At 39.3% G+C, this 20112-nt stretch overlaps 1 protein-coding gene across 2 annotated transcripts in view; it reads right to left on the bottom strand.

The window, feature by feature from the left end:
* The window catches only part of KCNT2 (potassium sodium-activated channel subfamily T member 2), a 349979-nt gene that overhangs the window by 191566 nt on the left and 138301 nt on the right, over positions 1-20112 (bottom strand). For both annotated transcript variants that reach the window (XM_067467600.1, XM_067467601.1), the window contains exon 3: positions 4284-4383. In XM_067467600.1, the coding sequence (XP_067323701.1) occupies positions 4284-4383 (100 nt within the window). The remainder of the gene's footprint in view (positions 1-4283; positions 4384-20112) is intronic.

Here is a 20112-nt window from a genome sequence, read left to right as displayed (position 1 = left end):
TACTCTTCACTATTTTATTGAGATTGGACATTGCTCTCCTCCCAAGAAGTAAGCATCTTCTGATTTCCTGGCCACAGTCTGCATCTGCAATAATCTTTGCACCTAGAAATACAAAGTCTGTCACGGCCTCCACATTTTCTCCCTCTATTTTCCAGTTGTCAGTAATTCTTGTTGCCATAATCTTGATTTTTTGATGTTTAGCTGCAGCCCAGCTTTTGCACTTTCTTCTTTCACCTTGATTAGAAGGCTCCTCAGCTCCTCCTCGCTTTCGGCCATCAGAGTGGTGTCATCTGCATATCTGAGGTTGTTAATGTTTCTTCCAGCCTTGCATTCCTCAAGCCCCGCACATCGCATTATGTGTTCTGCATACAAGTTAAAAAGGTTGGGTGAGAGTATGCAGCCTTGCCGTACGCCTTTCCCAATCTTGAACTAGTCTGTTGTTCTGTGGTCAGTTCTTACTGTTGCTACTTGGTCCTTGTACAGATTCCTCAGGAGAGAGACAAGGTGGCTTGGGATGCCCATCCCACCAAGAACCTGCCACAATTTATTATGATCCACACAGTCAAAGGCTTTAGAATAGTCAATGAAGCAGAAATAGATGTTTTTCTGAAACTCCCTGCCTTTCTCCATTATCCAGCGGATATTGGCAATCTGGTCTCTCGTTCCTCTGCCTTTTCTAAACCCAATTTGAACATCTGGCAACTCTCTCCCCATGTATTGCTGGAGTCTTCCTTGCAGGATCTTGAGCATTACCTAACTGGCATGAGAAATAAGGGCCACTGTACGGAAGTTTGAGCAGTCTTTCGCATTTCCCTTTTTTGGTATGGGGATATAAGTTGATTTTTTCCAGTCTGATGGCCATTCTTGTGTTTTCCATATTTGCTGGCATATGGCATGCATCACCTTGACAGCATCATCTTTTAAGATTTTAAACAGTTCAGCTGGGATCCCGTCGTCTCCTGCTGCCTTGTTGTTAGCAATACTTCTCAAGGCCCATTCCACCTCACTCCTCAGGATGTCTGAGTATTAGTATTAGTATTAGTAAAATCTAGGCTGCACATAATCATTTGATGCATGTGCTGTGTATGCATCTACTCATCTCTCAGTCATTAATAAAATAAGTCCAAAACATTTCCTCTTAAAGACCCCCTGAATTTAATGTAAATTCATTTTTAAATATTTGGTATCCCTCACTAACAGAAAAGTGCTAGAGGATGTGTTAGCATGGATATGCAGACACTAATGAGAAAAACAAATATTATGATTCAGTAACACATTTTACAAATAATGAGCCTGGTAAATTTATGTTAACATTTGTTGTCCTACTGCTTGTTATTATACTCTTTTTTTTTACCCCAGGAATGTGTAATCTTCTTGAATATTTTGTTTTCAATTCTATTTGAAAAGCATGGCAAGCCCAAACATTTTATATCTGGAGGCAAATGCTAGAGATAACATTCTTCATGGCAATGTACAGGCTAAATGGCCTAAATCTGTAATGAGGTTTAATGGATTAAACTGCATTTCATCCCAACATCAGTGATTGGATAGCATCCTTCATTGCACCCAAGCATAGCAAGTCAAGCTTATAAATGCAGGGTAAGTCAAGAGGTACAAATACCTTTATCTCCTCACTATCCTTCAACATGTATGGCTAAGGTAGCCTTCCTATTCTCCCTAAAATAGAGCCAGTCCTGCTAAAAGCAGTCTTTCTGTTCTTTCAAATCATGCTATAGGAGCATTATGCCATTGCCTTTATATTGGTATCAAATTGTGGAAGCACATGACTCCGATGGCTTTGCCCGCAGATTTATTGGAGCACACAATGACAAGGTGACAATCCATCGAGGGGGTGATATAGTAATGGTAAATATTTCACATATTTTCACAATAATTATGCAGCTGAAAAGGCTGCATCTATGCAGTTATAGGGCCCTTCCAGACAGACTCCAAAATGTTGGACCTGTTGGGCTTATACCACAGGCATTCAAATAATGCCTCCAGTAAAGGAGATTTAATTCTGGACAAAGTAGGCAAACCCTGCTTTGTCTCAAATTAATTAGATACCCCATTAGAGTCAGACCTTCCTGAAAGGCCCAGGTCTAATGAAGTATTGGGCCTGTGGGGACTGACTACTGGGTAGTCTCGGGACTACCCAGGAGTCAGGTCCCACAGCTCTCTCAGTTTTTTGGACTCCATGAGCTTAAAGAACTGAAAGGGCAACCAACCCTCCCCCAAACCCTTAACCAGTCTTAAAATTGTAAAAAGAACTTACTGTGCTGCCATTATGTTGCTCAGGCAATCCTGGCATCATCATCATCATCGTTATTATTATTATTATTATTATTATTATTATCTTTATTTATATCCCGCAAAATCTCCCTAAGGATTCGATGCGGCTTACAAGGGCCAAGGCCGCCGACAACAACAACAATATACAATACACAGTAAAACTCATAAGCAAATAATAAAACTTCAAGCAAAACAATAGAACAGTCAAACAATGAGACCGTGAGGCAATTAAAAACCTAGGGGCCGGGCCAAATGTAATGGACAAAAATTAAAAGTGCTGAACCTGACAGGTAATATATAGAGGTATTTTACGGTAGGTGCAATGTGCAGATAATCCTGAATCTCTAACAAAGTGCGTTTGGGACTTGAAGCCAGGAGTTTCCTATTCTGGGAAGGCACACTGGAACATATATATATATATATATATATATATATATATATATATAGTGTGTCTAATATATATGTGTGTCTATGTGTACATAGTGTGTATATAGTGTGTCTATGTGCGTGTATAATATGTATGTGTTAGGCTTGTTTGATCGTGTTCGTTAGTTTCTAAAGTCGTTATTAATTCGTATTTAAATTAGCTTACGATCCAATATTGAGCCATGCAGGAATAGTGTGAGGAGTAATTAAGAATTGAAACAATTTTTCCAAATTTTCGTAATTATTTTGTAATTATTAAGATGGGAAAGAAGGAGAGAAAAGGTGCCAGCGTTGCCTTTCCTCCCCATCCTCCTCCTCCTCCTCCTCCTCCTCCTCCTGGAGATATTTTATTATATTATTACTTATTTTATTATTTTATTTAATTATTTAATTATTTAATTATTTAATTATTTAATTATTTAATTATTTAATTATTTAATTATTTAATTATTTAATTATTTAATTATTTAATTATTTAATTATTTAATTATTTAATTATTTAATTAATTTTAAGTGGTTTTAATTTGTATTTTTACTAACTTAATGTATTTTAATTTCATCCTGAATTTATTTTAATTTGGTTTCTGTTAGTTGTAAGTTTTATCACCAACAGTCAGCAACAGAGGGAGAGGGATGCTTCAGAAGTTCCCCTTGTCCCGTTTGGAGGTGTTTTTTGTGCATTGCACAATCGCGTCTGCCATTAACGAATTGATTCGTAATTAACAAAATTTCGAAAATTTCGAAATTTTGAAATCTGAAATTTCGGAAGTCCTCTGAAATTCGAAACGCTGGTGCCCCCTGGAAATGAAGCGAGTTTAGAACCAATTTTTTTCTTGATCAAACAAGCCTAGTATGTGTGTATGTGTATATATTTGTGTGTATATATAGTGTTTTTATGTGTGTGTATATAGTGTGTGTAAAATATATGTGTGTCTATGCACATGTATAATATATACATGTGTATATGTATATATATTTGTGTGTGTTTACTATCTATGTGTGTACATATAGTGTGGCTCTATGTGTATATAGTGTCTATATGTGTGTATATATTTGTGTATATACACTGTCTATGTGTTTATAGGGTGTGTCTATTTCTCTGTATAATATTTATATGTATACAGAGATGACACACTTGAGGCGGGGGGGGGGGGGGTCTGGGTGCCCTTCTGGTAGTTACCATGAAGGCATCTAGACACCCTACAGGGAAAGCACAGCTTTCTTTGGGGGCTGTGGGGACAGAAGTGCTCACCAAAGTGGGTTTTAAGATCAACTTTGGCATGCATTTCTGTCAAGTCTGGAAGTGCCCATAGATTCATTGTAGCTGAAACCAAATCTGTTAAAATATAGTGCTTCCAACTTTTTATCCTTTGTGATTTAGTCATTAAACTTTGCTTATCATCTTTTCCTTTCCATATCCATCCTCATGTAGTGAAACCTGAAATGGGACTAAAATGGACACATTCATGTGAGCAGGGCACCTTAGGTAAAGCATTCTTCATAAGACCTATTTGCACAGCAATTTACAAAGTACTCAGAAAGATAAAGAAGGAAGTAAACATTACCATCCATGTTGCTGGGATGGGTCATCCAGGAGCACTCGGATGATATACAGCAAACAACTTAGCAGCTTGAGTGAAAAATTCAACAAGCGGATTCTGAGACCTGTTTTTGAAAAAAGAAAGTTTAACAAATAAGGGGGAAATCGGGTTGTTTGGAAGTTAGAAGGACAATGCTGTTACTTCTCATTCGCTCAGATGTAGGAAATGAGAAACAGAAATGAGAATGTTCAAATATTAATCAATATATTAATCAGAACACCAGACATTTTCCATCTTCATCTCAGACCTAATATCCACCGGAGAAGATATCAGGGAAAGTAGGAAAGCAGTAAAAGACGTAGGCAGGTGCTTCTATTAGATCAGCTGGATTCTATTCTGCTACTTCTGTACCCACAACAAGCAAACAAAAACAACTTAGGAGTGCTGGAGAATCAGAAGAGAAAGATGGTTTGAACACGTGGATTCTGCCTATTGAAATAACATCCAATAGCAATTGTCATTACATTAACAACTCATAAGGCAAGTGGGGACAGAAAGAGACAACCCAAGCATTTATTAATGCCTGGAAATCCCTTTGTTCCCTTCTGTTCCATCTCTGACAGTTTTGACAAGAAAGCAGCAGCAATGAATTGTTATGAAATCTTGTAGCAACTGGAAAATCTCACAAGACTTCATACCTGTTGTGGGGAGGCTCATGAGAATCACAATGGACAGTAGGGGAGCTTCTAAAATCCATAGGGATTTCAATCACAGTGAGCAAATGGAGGGAAGAGCACAAGCAAAAGAAAAAAAGCAGAGCCAAACAGTGTAAGAAGTGGGGGAACAGAGGGAATGTGAGGCAGAAAAAGATACTACCTGACGTCTGCTTCGATATTAGCTTGATTACTTGTTCCTATGACCCTTAGAATAGACTACATCCAAAATATAGTGTTGTTCTGTTTTGAATTTGCGAACACTACCTCACTACCTCTGAGGATCCTTGCCATAGATGCAGGCGAAACATCAGGAGAAAAATTGCCTCCAGAACATGGCCATATAGCCCGGAAAAACATACAACAACACAGTATTTATTTCTGCTTTCTGCTCACAAGTGGAAATAGACTGGTGTCACAAAAAATATTACGCAGGCCTGTAACAAGTAAGCTAGTACTATACACAAGGTAGATCATTTCATTATCACTACTGGCAAGAAGGCATGTTATTCTTGGAAATTTGTCAGTTTCCCAAATGGTCTGAAATTGGAGTTCCTGGCCCCATTAATAATAATAATAATAATAATAATAATAATAATGCTCTATTTGTACCCCGCTACCATCTCCCCAAGGGACTCGGTGCGGTCTACATGAGGCTGAGCCCGAACACAACAATACAAGCAATAATCACAACAATACAAGCAATTAAAATAAGAACATAGACAATAAACATATAACATTATCAATAAGACAACATACAATTAAAACTGTGGGAAGACCAAATGTAAAATTGAAATTGGAAATAGTGCTGAAGCATGGACGGAAAGGTGATAGTGGCGTTTGTGGAATGACATACGAGCAGACCTAAAAATGTAAAGTGCTTTAGAGGGACAACGTGCTATGGGATCATTATTCCGGGAAGGCACACTGGAACAACCACATCTTCAAGTTCCTCCTAAAGATTGCCAGAGTTGGGGCTTCCCTGATGTCCTTAGGGAGTGAATTCCAGAGTCGAGGGGCCACCACCGAAAAGGCCCTCTCTCACATCCAAACCAATCGCGCCTGGCGGGATCGAGAGCAAGGCCTCTCCAGATGAACGAAGAGATCGTGTGGGTTCATATACAGAGATGCGGTCACGCAGGTAGGCGGGTCCCAAACTGTTCAGGGCTTTGTAGGTAAGAACCTGCACCTTGAATTGGGTCCGGTAAATGAATGGCAGCCAGTGGAGCTCCTTGAACAGGAGGGTTGACTGCTCCCTGTAAGGGTCCCCAGTTAACAACCTGGCTGCCCGTTGGATCATCTGAAATTTCCGGGCCATTTTCAAGGGCAGCCCCACGTAGAGTGCATTGCAGTAATCCAGTCTAGAGGCGACTAAGGTGTGGACCACCTTGGCCAGATACGCCTTCCCGAGGTATGGTCACAGTTGGCGCACGAGTCTTAATTGTGCAAAGGCCCTCCCGGCCATTGAGGAGTTGGTATGGAAATCCCCCCCCCCCAGTCTTAAAAGTAAAAATACCTACCAGCTAGCCATGACACCCCTCTGGAGGCCTCCTGGTGTTTAGAAATGATGTGCCAGAAGGCAGAGGGGGAGAAGGACAGGACACATCATTTCAATGTGCCAGGAGGCCTGCTGGAAGCATCATGGAATCCCAGTAAGTTTTCTTTCAGTTTTAAGGCTTCAGTTTTCAGTGTGTCTTCCCAGAATAGTAAAACAGAACCTAAATCTAGGTTCTTGTGGGGGTTTTTTTGGGCTATATGGCCATGTTCTAGAGGCATTTTTCCTGACGTTTCGCCTGCATCTATGGCAAGCATCCTCAGAGGTAGTGAGGTCACTACCTCTGAGGATGCTTGCCATAGATGCAGGCGAAACGTCAGGAAAAATGCCTCTAGAACATGGCCATATAGCCCAAAAAAACCCACAAGAACCTAGTGATTCCAGCCATGAAAGCCTTTGACAATACATAGAACCTAGATCGCCAGTTGCAAAACATCCACAACTTCACCTCCTGACTAGAGGCTGGGAAAGAACATTTCAGTTTTTTTCCCAGCCCTTCCACCACTTGATTGACAGCTGAAATGTTTTCAAAGCCAGGATCTCTCTGAAAGAAGTGATGAGAGGGATTGTTGCAGATGTTTGGCAGCTAACAATATAGTTTCCATTTTCCTGCCAACTTCCTTCCTTGCAAGGCCCACTCTTTCACAGAAATTTCTATGAGACTCCGAAAAAGCTTCATTTTATCACTTTCCATTTGGTTTGACAGCTGAAATGTCTTTTTTACAGTCTCTCATCAGGACTGGGAGTAGAGAGGTTGCAGGAAAACAAAAATGAGATTTTAAGCTGCCAAGCATCCACACTTCCCTTCTTCGCCTCACTTTCCACTGTATCTTTCCTGGATGGGGCAGTTTATCACAGAAATCCTGGTGAGAGGCTGCAGCACTCAAGCAACTTTCTGGCAATTTTCTTCCTTCTTCTAAGTCTCCAGCTAGCTTGACAGTTGTAATATCTTTCAATAGCTGGCAATTTCTGCACAACTTTGGGTCTGGGGAGGAGAAGGGTGAGAATATGATGGAAAAATAGTATCCACTACACAACAAAGAAAGCTGTGGAATTTCAATGAAAACCGAAATGTCCAGAAGATGATGCATAGATTTCTATCATCACCCCCGCCACAACAGTGTAGGAAGAGAAATTGATCCATCAAGACAAGGAAAATCAAAAATTATTATCTCTACACTGAACGTTACCTCATTGTTAATGTTTTGAACTTATAAGGACATGGAGGACTGCCATGCCATCAGTCACATCAGTGATGGTGTCACATGTCTCATGTTTCATGTAGATGTCAGAGATCATAAGACAAAGACAAATATGTATTGACAGGCAGGAGACTCTATGCTCCAACATTTCAACAGAATGTGTGTGTGTACAGGATTCTCAGAAGGCAAGAAGTAAGATACAATCCCAAATTGAAATTAATGCTGAAATATATCAAAAATTTCTGATAGGTCAGTGCCCTTTACAGTGATTAGAATTTCTCTGACATATTATCATCCAATTCTCTATTCCCTCTGTATGATTCAACAAATGCTTCCTACTCTGTCGACAGTGCCATCTGGCAAAGACAATTGATGAATGCTAATGACACTGCTTTATTAAAATGTAACACATATGAATGGTGTTTTGAATCATAGAATCATAGAATAATAGAATAATAGAAGATACCACATGGGCCTTATAGTCCAGCTCTAATAGAATAATAGAATCATAGAATCAAAGAGTTGGTAGAGACCTCATGGGTCATCCAGTCCAATCCCCTGCCAAGAAGCAGGAATATTGCATTCAAATCACCCCTGACAGATGGCCATCTAGCCTCTGTTTAAAAGCTTCCAAAGAACGAGCCTCCACCACACTCCGAGGCAGAGAGTTCCACTGCTGAACGGCTCTCACAGTCAGGAAGTTCTTCCTCATGTTCAGATGGAATCTCCTTTCTTGTAGTTTGAAGCCATTGTTTTGTGTCCTAGTCTCCAGGGAAGCAGAAAACAAGCTTGCTCCGTCCTCCTTGTGGCTTCCTCTCACATATTTATACATGGCTGTCATATCTCCTCTCAGCCTTCTCTTCTTCAGGCTAAACATGCCCAGCTCCTTAAGCTGCTCCTCCTAGGGCTTGTTCTCCAGACCCTTGATCATTTTAGTCACTCTCCTCTGGACACATTCCAGCTTGTCAATATCTCTCTTGAATTGTGGTGCCCAGAATTGGACTCTCTGTCATGCAGGGAAAGCACAATCAAAGCACCCTCAACAGGTGGCCTCCTGATAGTCTCTAGTCACTAGCCTTCCTCATTCCAACTCAAGGTATGTAACTGTAAGAAGCCAGGGGCAGAATGAAGAAGGCTTTTTGAGTCAGCAGGTCTGACCAGACAACTAGAGCCCAGCTTTCCTGTACCTGCATGCTGATCAACTCAAAGGTCCTGGGCCACTGAGACCACCAAGGAGCTGTCAAAATGATCTCTACCCCCTCTACTCTTATTTTCCTCAAAACAGCACTCCCTCAGAATTTATTAATTTAATAACCTTTATTATGAAATGGAATGAGTCTATCCAAGTAAGTAAACTTGAGGTACTTCCTATGAGCTGGGTACACTGGAATGTGCAGATCTCTTGACCTTCTGGAGGTCAAGAGATGGCAGATAAACTCCCTGCTGGACATCACTCAAAACTAATGTAGAATTTCTGTGTGAAGCTAGGCTCAATGACTAATTGATTTATCCTTTGCAGTTTCAAAATAACTCCCCAGACTTTGTTCTTCTTGAGAACTGAGGAAAATCTCTGAAGATGCAGCACTGGCTCTATGGGTTTTATCTGAACAAGGTGGTTTGGAAAATCATTATTTGAGGATTTTAGCATGCAGGATTTCACAAAATAATCCAGTAGCTTTGAAAGAAGTATATCCTTCCCCCACTGTTCTGCAAACCCAAGCATCAGGGGATGCCTGTTTTCAAGGATTCGCTCCCACTAGAACAAGCCCCAAGTCAGAAGGATTGGTGTGGACTCCTAGAGGGCCTACGGGCTGAGAAAGGTGGCATACAAATGTGGTAAATAAATAAATAATAGAGGGGACATATTATCTATTGAATCCTGAAGGCTGCTGATGTCTCTAGGCAAACTTCTGCCCTCTAGGTATTTTGGACTTCAACTTTCACAATTCCTAACAGTCTACAGGCATCCTGTAAACTGTGGCCCAGGAGAATTCAAATTCAATCTGAAATATCTTAATGTCATAGTCTAAAGTGATCTATAAAGACAAAGGGACTGAGACAAAGATTTAAATTATTTCTTTTCCTCCTTTTTAATGGTCAAAGACAATCATTGGTTAAAAATAAGAATTCATCTGAGGCATCACCAAATAATTTAGAACTCTTACAGTCATGGCTACAATTCCTGCTGCCAGAACTGAGATGCATTAAGAAGCACCTTTTACAGAATCAAAACTTAAATCTGCCATGAAAGCCAATTTAGCATCATAGTTAGAATCATAGGGTTGGAAGAGAACACAGACCATATAAGGCCTTAAAGGTTAGTACCAACACCTTGAAAGTAATCCGGTACTCAATCGGTAGCCAGTGCAGCTGTTGTAGAATTGGGGTGATACATCACCTCGCCGGTACCCCGCATTTTGCACCAGCTTCAGTTTCCGGATCGCTGACAAAGGCAGGCCAATGTAGAGGGTGTTACAGTAGTCAAGCCTCGAGATGACCGTCTCCTGGATCACCATAGCCAGGTCGTTCCTAGATAGGTAGGGAGCCAGTCGCCTAGCCTGACACAGATGGAAAAACGCAGATCTGTTCACAGCAGAGACATGGGCCTCCATTGTGAGCAGATGGTCCAATAAGACACCAAGACTTTTTACAGAAGGTGACAGACATAGTGTCTCACCATCCAGGGTAGGCAGCTGGATCTCCCTTCCACCCAGACAGCCTAGCCAAAGGATCTCCTTCTTCGCTGGGTTCACCCTCAACCTGCTGGCACGCAACCATCCACTAATGGCCTCAAGGCACTGATAGAAATGTTCGGGTACAGAGTCCAGCCGGCCCTCCATCCTCAGAATGAGCTGAGTGTCAACAGCATACTGGGGGCACTCAAGCCCAATGTTGTATCTCAGGCTAAGATTCACCTTGCTATCTCTAACAAACCAGCCAAAATTGTGAGATAGAAAGTTTATTGTGAGGTTTTCAAACAAAGCAGTTCATAAGCAGTGAGAAGATCAGTAGTACAAGGTAAAAATTCAATACAATCCCTTTTTGTCAAAGCAGGAGACTTGAAGCATAGAAGCAGAGTAAAGTCCAGGAAATAGCATGGGGTAACACGAAGCAGGCTTTCCCCAAGCCCCAGAGCCGAAGCCGAAGCAAGCCATTAGCAACGTTGGAACTAACACAGGACCAGCTCCGAGGCAGGTTACTTATACGTTAAACATCAAAACATCGAACATCAAACAGGCAGCTAACAAGCAGTTTTCCCACCAACGGATGAGCTCAACACTTGACCGCAAGTCGTGAGCTCCGTCTCAACACCTGGGCAGCTTGACCTTGATTCCCACCGACTGTCTTATCAGCTACATTCCGTTCTTGTGAGAACAGCGGCCTGTCTCTAGCTACAGGCTGTGACTGAGAAAACTGAAAGCCCACATCTGCACTCTCATTTTCAGCATGCTGTTCTGCACTCTCATTCCCATCATGCTGTTGCTGCTGTTGAACCACAACACCCAAAGCTCCGCACCAGTTGGGCAAGCGGTCGCATATAGATGTTAAATAATAGAGGAGAGAGAATAGCTCCCTGTGGGACCCCACAAGTTAGTGGAGATCTCTTGGAAACCATCCCTCACATGTTTTGACTGTTTACATACATTAGAGTGAATCTGCATGCCAAGTTGTTCTAAATTGGACCTGTGTTAAGAGTTTCGTATCAGGGTGCTCAAAGCTATGCTTTCTAAAACTCTCATATGCTTAGTTTCACCAAGTGAAGCAATGCTGTGGGCCTCTATCATTTCCACTGAAACTCCAGAGCAGCATTACTGTGAGGAAAGGCATACTGACTAATGTATCCTCTGTAACAATTCTGCTGCCCATATGTTTCTGAAAACAAAATCTATAAAAACAACGTATATCTTATTTGGAATTTCAGAATTCATTAAACTACTAATGGGGAGGAGTAAAAGAGAAATCCAGGATAAAAGAGAAACCCTGGTGTATTAAAAAGTTGTTCCCAATTGTAGGACCTTAGAAGTCATTGGATTAAAACTCATTGACAACACTTGTTGGGAATTCTGGAAGGTGAAGATCCACACCACCTGTGGACCCAAGTATGGAAAGCATTGGTCAGCAGCATCATTTCAATGTTGCAACAAATCTGAAGTATCAAGCCCAGGAAAGCCTCGGAAATGGGTTTATAAAATGTGTTTGACTCATTGACCTTGCCTTCATCACAGACAGACAGACATAAGCAGTCATTACATTTGGTTCAAAGTCTATGCATTCCTTTGATGATTACACAGCTGTTTATAAGAGCGTCTTTTTTGACATGCTTTTCCCACTCACTTTTTAAAGCTTCAAAGACTTTAAATGAGACCAATTGATCTGCATAGCTCTGCTCTTTCTTTCTTTTTTTGTATACCTATTTTAAGACCCACCATAATCTTGTTACTGCTGCTCTTCCTCTGTCAAGCTAACAGTAGAAAACCAAGTGTTCTTAAAATGCAGTTTGACTGAAAAGAACAAATACAAATGCAACTGCATTTTATTTTCATCTTAGGTCCTTTTATCTTACAATTTATATTTGTTTAAATATCTCAACAATATTTTAGATAATAATGCGACTAAGCTGAGTATTAGCACACCTTTCATTCTGGATTATGTCTAATTGAGGTTTTTTGAATTTGTTATAACTGTAGTGGCTATTTGCTGAAAGAAAAAAACTATTTAACTATAGAACCCTTCTCCCATCTTTTTCTCTCTCTCTCCACACACACACACACAAATATATAAAATGTGTATACTTTGAGTGTTTGTGTGATGGTACATGCAGAGAATTAGGTCTTTAAAACAACACAATGAAGACAAGAATGAGGAGGAGGTGTTATGCTAAACTGTCACCTAGAAATGAGACTTACAAATTTAATTATTTATTTCCTTTGAGAAAAATCTACAGCAAGTATCCAAAATAATGTCCTGAAAATGGAACTGTATAAAAAGTTATTATACCCAATGTCGCTCACACAACCAGAGATATTTTTTTCTAAAAAGAAAAAAGATGGCTTTTTTTAAAAAAGAAATGTTATTAAATTTTATATAGAATACCACAAAAGAGTGAGAACAATAAGGTATAGAAAAGTAAAGAAAAAGAGAGAGAAGGAAAGGCCAATAAAGTAAGAAGTAAAAAAAGATATCCTAAATAAAACCCTAAAAAAAAAAACTACAAGAATACATCCACACACAAAAAATAGAAGAAGAAAAAAAGAAAAGAAAAAAAGTGACTTCCATTCCATCTTCTTGGATAAAATATTCTTATTATTCAAAAATATAATTTTTTTATTAAAAATGATAAAATTGTCTTTCTTGTTTTTTATATTCACAAATTGTCCAGATAGTCATGAAGATTGTCCCAATTCGTTCTTTTTATTATCATGCCTGTATTTTTCTTCAACAAAAAAGTCAGTTCATCCATGTCCTTTATTTCTCTGATTTTTTCCACCCAATCCTGTATGGGTGGTACTGAGTCTTGCTTCAACTCTCTAGCAAAAACAATTTTAGCGGTGGTCATTGTATATGTAAAAAGTTTGTCCTCTTGTTCTGTCAATTGTAAATCCAAATCTGTAAAGCCTAAGAAGTAATACTCTCGTTTTCTTGTAAAAGTTCTTTTTAAGATCTTTTGCGTCTCTTCATGAATTACCCTCCAAAACCTTACTGCTTCTTTACAAGTCCACCACATGTGGTAGAAGGAACCCACTTGTTCTGAACATTTCCAACACTTATCAGAAACTGTTTTATACATTTTAGCAAGTCGTTTCGGTGTGGTATACCATCTGTGGAACATTTTTATCCAATTTTCTTTTAAGTCCGTTGCGTATGTATATTTTAATTTTTTTGTTCCACATCTGTTCCCACTCCCTCATTTGAATTGGTCTTCATAAATTTTGAGCCCATTTTATCATACAGTTTTTAACCTGTTCTTTTTCAGTCAGCCAGGTAAGTAATATATTACAAATATTTGATATTACTTTCTTTTCCAATTTTAAATTTTTATTCCACGCTGTTCCCTCCCAGGAAAATCCAATTTTTTTTATCTTGATTGTAATATTCTTTAATTTGCATATAATGTAACCAAGTAATATTAGAATTTTTTTGTTTTAGTTCCTCATAAAACTTAGTATTGTTTGTAGCTTTATTTAACAAATCTTTGTAGGTTAGCCATTTTCTCCATCCTAAAAGTCTTCACTGGTTTGCTTCAATGGGAGAGACCCATAAAGGTGTTTTAGAATAAAAGATGGCTTTTAAAGTAAACAATTAACTTTAATTTACTACTGTATTTTTGGTTAAGAAGATATATTTGCAACAAAACAAGTAGTTTAAAGTAATCAAGTTTTTTTAAAAAATAAACAGATAAATACATTACATTACATATGTAATCCATTAAACAGATAAATACATTAATACAACAATACGACAATACATTAAATAAATACAACAATACATTAAACAGATAAAGTTCAGAGGCATAGTATTTTTTAATTACAGTGCTAAGTTTGGATTTGTGGGGAAGGAATATCAGAAAGCTTTTGAATTTTACAGAATTATCTTTCTGAACAAACAACTGGTTTGGATGCTCACTGTTAGCTGGCACAATATAGTCTTTCATTTGCTACTGCCATCATGAAGCCAATTTTGAGTTGTTCAAAGTGGCAAGCCATTTATATGACTCAGCTTGTTCTCTGGGTTCAACAATTTTCTCTCCAAGGTCAGAGAAGATATAAGTTCTACAGTGAATGAGTGATCGAAAATGAAAATGTATATGCGAGTATATGGAGATGTGTAGAAAATACTGTACAGACAATGCTGTTTTCTGCAACAGAAAAACCATGTGTGAATTTTGCACAGAATAAAGGCTGGAAGCACTATTATTTGTAAGAAGCAAATGTTCTAGACAACTGAGAGGTATACAACTACCAGTTCTTCCCCAGTTTTATAGGACATATGTTCTCTTGTCTTATTACACACCCTCCAGTGTGGTGGAGGACAATATCTCATTGCTAGTATTCTGTTAATATTCAAATGGAAGCTTCTGTATATGGTAGGGCTGTGCAAAACTTTGGATCCATGTCATAAATCGTATGTGTTTTGGTAAATTTGTACTTATGACCCGATTTATGAAGGTTGAATGAAAAGTAATGCCTCCACCTTCGTAACTCCTCAACAGATGGCAGTACTGGTATGTGGCAGATACTGGCTTGTTCAGTAGACTCTCCTCTACAGTTCCATTTTGGCAGGAAGCCTTAGCATTGAAAGGTTGTGTTGTTAAAGTGCGAAGTATGGAACCCTGCTCAGACGATCAGTCATTGAATTTGTATTGTCGAAGGCTTTCATGGCCGGAATCACTGGGTTATTGTAGGGTTTTTTCGGGCTGTATGGCCATGGTCTAGAGACATTCTCTCCTGACGTTTCACCTGCATCTATGGCAAGCATCCTCAGAGGTAGTGAGGTCTGTTGGAACTAGGGAAAAGGGTTTATATATCTGTGGAATGGCCAGGGTGAGACAAAGGACTTTTGTCTGCTGGAGCTAGGTGTGAATGTTTCAACTGACCACCATGACTAGCATACAATGGGCTGACTGTGCTTGGAGCAAACTTTTCTCTGGTTGAAATCAGCCATAGCAGAGCACCTGATGAACCAACCTAGAGACAGCATTTTATTTGAGAACACAGAAATGCTGGACCACTCTCATAACCACCATGTCAGACTACACAGAGAAGCCATTGAAATACACAAGCATGTGGACAATTTCAACAGAAAAAAGGAAACCATGAAAATGAACAAAATCTGGCTACCAGTATTAAAAAAACTCTAAAATTGCAACAGCAGAACAACAGAGAGGAAGCAGGCAAGGACATCTAATTACCTCTCAACAAAAGTTTGCTCCAAGCACAGTCAGCCCATTGTATGCTAATCAAGGTGGTCTACCTCTGAGGATGCTTGCCATAGATGCAGGTGAAATGTCAGGACAGAATGCCTCTAGACCATGGCCATACAGCCCGAAAAAACCCCCACAACAACCCAGTCATTGAATTCTTGGCAGCAGAAGGCGTGACCCCAATGGAGATTCATCAGAGAATGCAAGCTGTTTATAGCGATTGTGTTGATGTGAGTACTGTGTGTCATTGGGTAAGAAAGTTTAAAGATGTTGAGGTAGGAATATCTGACTTGCATGATAAACAAAGAGTTGGACATCCTGTGACAGCAACCACCGAGTTTCACAAGCAAAAGGTTGACAGATTGATTCATGATGATCGTTGTATCACTCAGAGAGAAATTTCAAATATAATTGCCATTTCGCAAGAACATGTGGGTCACATTATTGCTTGGCTTGGCTATCGGAAGATCTGTGCACAATTGGTACCTAGGATACTGATGCCTGAAATGAAAGTGCCAGACTTGAAACTTCAGAGATTAGATCTCACCACTGTATGGCATCCTCCATACAATCCAGATTTAACACCATCTGACTTCCATCTGTTCCCAATAATAAAAGAAGATCTTTGGGGATATCATTATGCTTCTGATGAAGATGTTGAGAGAACTGTGAGATGCTGGTTGCGGAAACAGAGTGTCGACTTCTTCCGTGACAGCTTCAGAAAACTTGTTCATTGTTATCAGAAATGTATCCAATTGTCTGGTGATTATGTCGAAAAGTGAACAGTGGTAGTTAAAGAGCACATTCTAAGGATTATTTCTGCATTTGGTTTATTAAAATATTCCCATCCAAAACCAAGTAACGAAGGTGGAGGCATTACTTTTCATTCAACTCTCATATTAACCCTCTGCCCCCCTCCCATCCTCACACAAATGAATTAAATGAAGTATTTAGAGAATTTTGCAAAAGTTTGTTATTACTCCTAAATCGTAGTGAGTCAGTTTCTTCTTCAGCACAAGCAAACTCTACTGGGCAACGTAGGCAAACTTGGTATGCCACATGCTCTCCTAAGCCTATCAGGGCTGAGGGAGAGGGGAAGCGAGAAGGCACTCTTGACGTTTCCTTTAAATACAGGAACGACATTGTCTCTGTCATCATTATCTATTCTCGAAGGCTTTCACATAAAAATGGTGAGAGACATGTCATGGGTGGTTGGCCCACTAAGGTGCCACTGTTGTTTTCCCCTCTCTGCAGAATGATCTCAATGTATCTACCATTCATAGAAAAATCCATTTGGTCCCACTACTTATAGATGAAGTCAATTTATACACAAACACACACACTATTAAACCTTGCTTAAATATCATGACTGCTCTGATTGATTTCTGTGCAAGGAAAAAGGGAATCATTCCACAGATATAAACCCCATTTTCCTAGTTTCCAACAGACCTCACAACCTTTGAGGATGCTTGCCATACCTGCAGGCAATATGCCAGGAGTGGATGCTTCTGGAATGTGGCCATACAGCCTGAAAAACTTACAACAACCCAGTGATTCCAGCCGTGAAAACCTCCGACAATACATTTATTTACTTTATTTTATATCCCACCTTCTCTCCCTCATCGAGGGTCTCAGAACAGCTAATCCATTCTTCTATTTTTTTAGAAGTATACCCTTGTAACACAACTGGGTATTGGAGAATGTGTTCAGCTTATACAAATTGACCAAATTCCCTCTTGTTGTGTGCCTTCAAGTCATTTCCACCTTAAGACAACCCTAAGGCGAATCTATCATTGGATTTTCTGAGAGTAAAAGTATGTATTGTCCAAATGTATGTAACCTGTCCAAATTCACCCAATAAGTTTTCATGGCCAATCTGGGATTTAAACCCTGTTCTCTAGAGTCAAAGGCCAACATTGAAATGTGGTCTCTCATTCTTGCAAGAAAGAAAAAGACAAGTAAAGGTTTATTTATATCCCTAGTTTGAGGTGGGAAGTAATCCATATGTGATGACACCCAATCATAATTCTAACTTTTTTTATCAAATTCAGGTGAGATACTTCTTCAGTATCACAATGGACTCATTATGTCATCATTGTTACTGTAAATACAAGTTGTTTACATAGCATTGAATGCTAGTTTACACTGTTATGTCAGTTGTGATAATGCCTATGATAATTTTAGGTTACTGTCATGAGAGTACATTTGCATACTGTTCTAAAGTGGCAAATGTAATGCAATCCTAAACTTGATTATTCAGAAGTACTGAAATTTCTGGCAAACTGTAAAGTCTCCAACAAAAGCTGTGCTGAGACTGTATATCCCTGGCCAAGCTATGGGGCTATTTCTCCCCGGCCAAGCTGTAAATGATGAAGCCTTTTACAGGAGGTCCTGGTTTAAGTCCTGTAAGAAAGACTTCTCTGTGTGGACTGACCTAAAATGGCTCCTATTCCCTCCAAAACCCAAAAAGGGGGCGGAACTAGGGGACCTAATGATAATTGACAGGTCATTGACCCAATAACTGCAAAGTAAGGAAAGCCATCTAACTGCAAATGCATAGAACTTTAAAAAACATACAACACTCAACAAATAGCAAGATACGCTGGAGCTCCTGGTACAGCCTTACCAGAACACTGTCATTCTTTTGAAGTAAACACTGATCTTTTCAGAAACCATTTTTTAAAAAAACAATGGGTGGAGAGTCTACATAGGGACCACCAAATGCAGCATTGCCCAAACACGAATCAAGGAACATGAAAGGCACTGCAGACTACTTCAACCAGAGAAGTCAGCCATAGCAGAGCACCTGATGAACCAACCTGGACACAGCATATTATTTGAGAACACAGAAATGCTGGACCACACCAACAACCACCATGTCAGACTACACAGAGAAGCCATTGAAATCCACAAGCAAGTGGACAATTTCAACAGAAAGGAAGAAACCATGAAAATGAACAAAATCTGGCTACCAGTATTTTAAAAAAACTCAAAAATTACAACAGCAAAACAACAGAGAGTAAACAATCAGGCACATCAAATCACTCTCAACAAAAGAGTCCCCCCAAGCACTTCCAAGCCATTAAATGCTAATCAAGGTGGTCAGTTGAAACATTCACACCTAGCTGCAGCAGAAAAAAGGCCTTTGTCCCACCCTGGTGATTCCTCAGATATATAAACCCATTTCCCTACTTCCAACAGACCTCACTACTACTGAGGATGCTTGCCATAGATGCAGGCGAAACGTCAGGAGAAAATGCCTCTAGAACATGGTCATATAGCCCGGAAAAACCTACAACAACCCAATGGGTGGAGGGGCTGCTGAATTGCTACCACTTCTAGGTAGAATGTTACATTGCTATTTTATCAGCACAAAATACAATGTCTTAAACTGTAAGGAACACTTGAACTGTAATGAACCACACGAGTTTTGCCAGTTTTGGGAGCCAAAATTAAGACACTATGAACACGTCAATCTATCAACACTGGTAGAAGAAACTTATTTTTTTTCTACTCTACCTCTCCATAGTATCAAGTAGATGCAAGGCATTCAATGTCATAAAAAGAACTGAGAAAAGGACACCATGACCAGGAATTGGAATAGCTTTATTTTGTAGATAGCTGCTTCTACCTGATGTATGGTAATTCACGTTTTTCCTAATGTGCTAGGCACCAGTCCAACATTTGTGCCACACTTCTTTCCCTTGAAAATGCACTCTGAACAGACAACTAGCTCATTTATCATCTGCTACCAGGCTACAGACTAACAGTGTGAGGAGAACAGTTGTACATACTCTTTCATAAAAATCTACCTGCTACACAGTTTTCCGAAACAATAGGGGTGATGAGTAAAATATATGAGCATCTTAAACATTATATTCATCAATCTAGGATTTAGCTTTCTGCAATTAATTTCCCCCATATTTTTTCTATAAAAATAAAGCTTAGGATAATTGGGGGGGGGGGGTCCCTCTAAATTTTTTTACAAGGCCTTCACATTCTATAGAAAGTTAAATTGAAGATATAGAACATTCAAATGATTTGCAGTTCATAAGTAGGATCAACAAGATGAAAGTGAAACCCATAGTTCCATCTGTTACCGTTTATTTTACTTTTATTATCATAGGATCAGAAGCTGGTATACTGGTGACATTTTATATTGCTGATAGATAATAAGGCAGATGGAAACAAAGCCGTATTTCAAACAGGGGTTCCCTCCTCCACCGCCTTTTTCTCATGCAGGTTGCCAACCAACCAGCATAAGTACTCAAACAACATTTCCTATTAACTGTGCCATGAAAAGTGCCTCTGACATTTGTTATTTAATTTCATCAAGCATATTTTCCCCTTAATTAGCTAGAATTTCCATTTGCTGCTATTATAATTTTATTCTATCGTTTTATCATCTCAAAACGAAAAAAAGTAGTAATTGTAGTCTACAATCTGTTTCTGTATTTCATTA

The sequence above is a fragment of the Anolis sagrei genome, chromosome 4, assembly GCF_037176765.1.
Source record: "Anolis sagrei isolate rAnoSag1 chromosome 4, rAnoSag1.mat, whole genome shotgun sequence".
In the NCBI taxonomy this organism is placed as follows: domain Eukaryota; kingdom Metazoa; phylum Chordata; class Lepidosauria; order Squamata; family Dactyloidae; genus Anolis; species Anolis sagrei.
The sequence above is the reverse complement of the archived record's forward strand: the minus strand, read 5'-3'. Positions and strand labels throughout refer to the sequence as shown.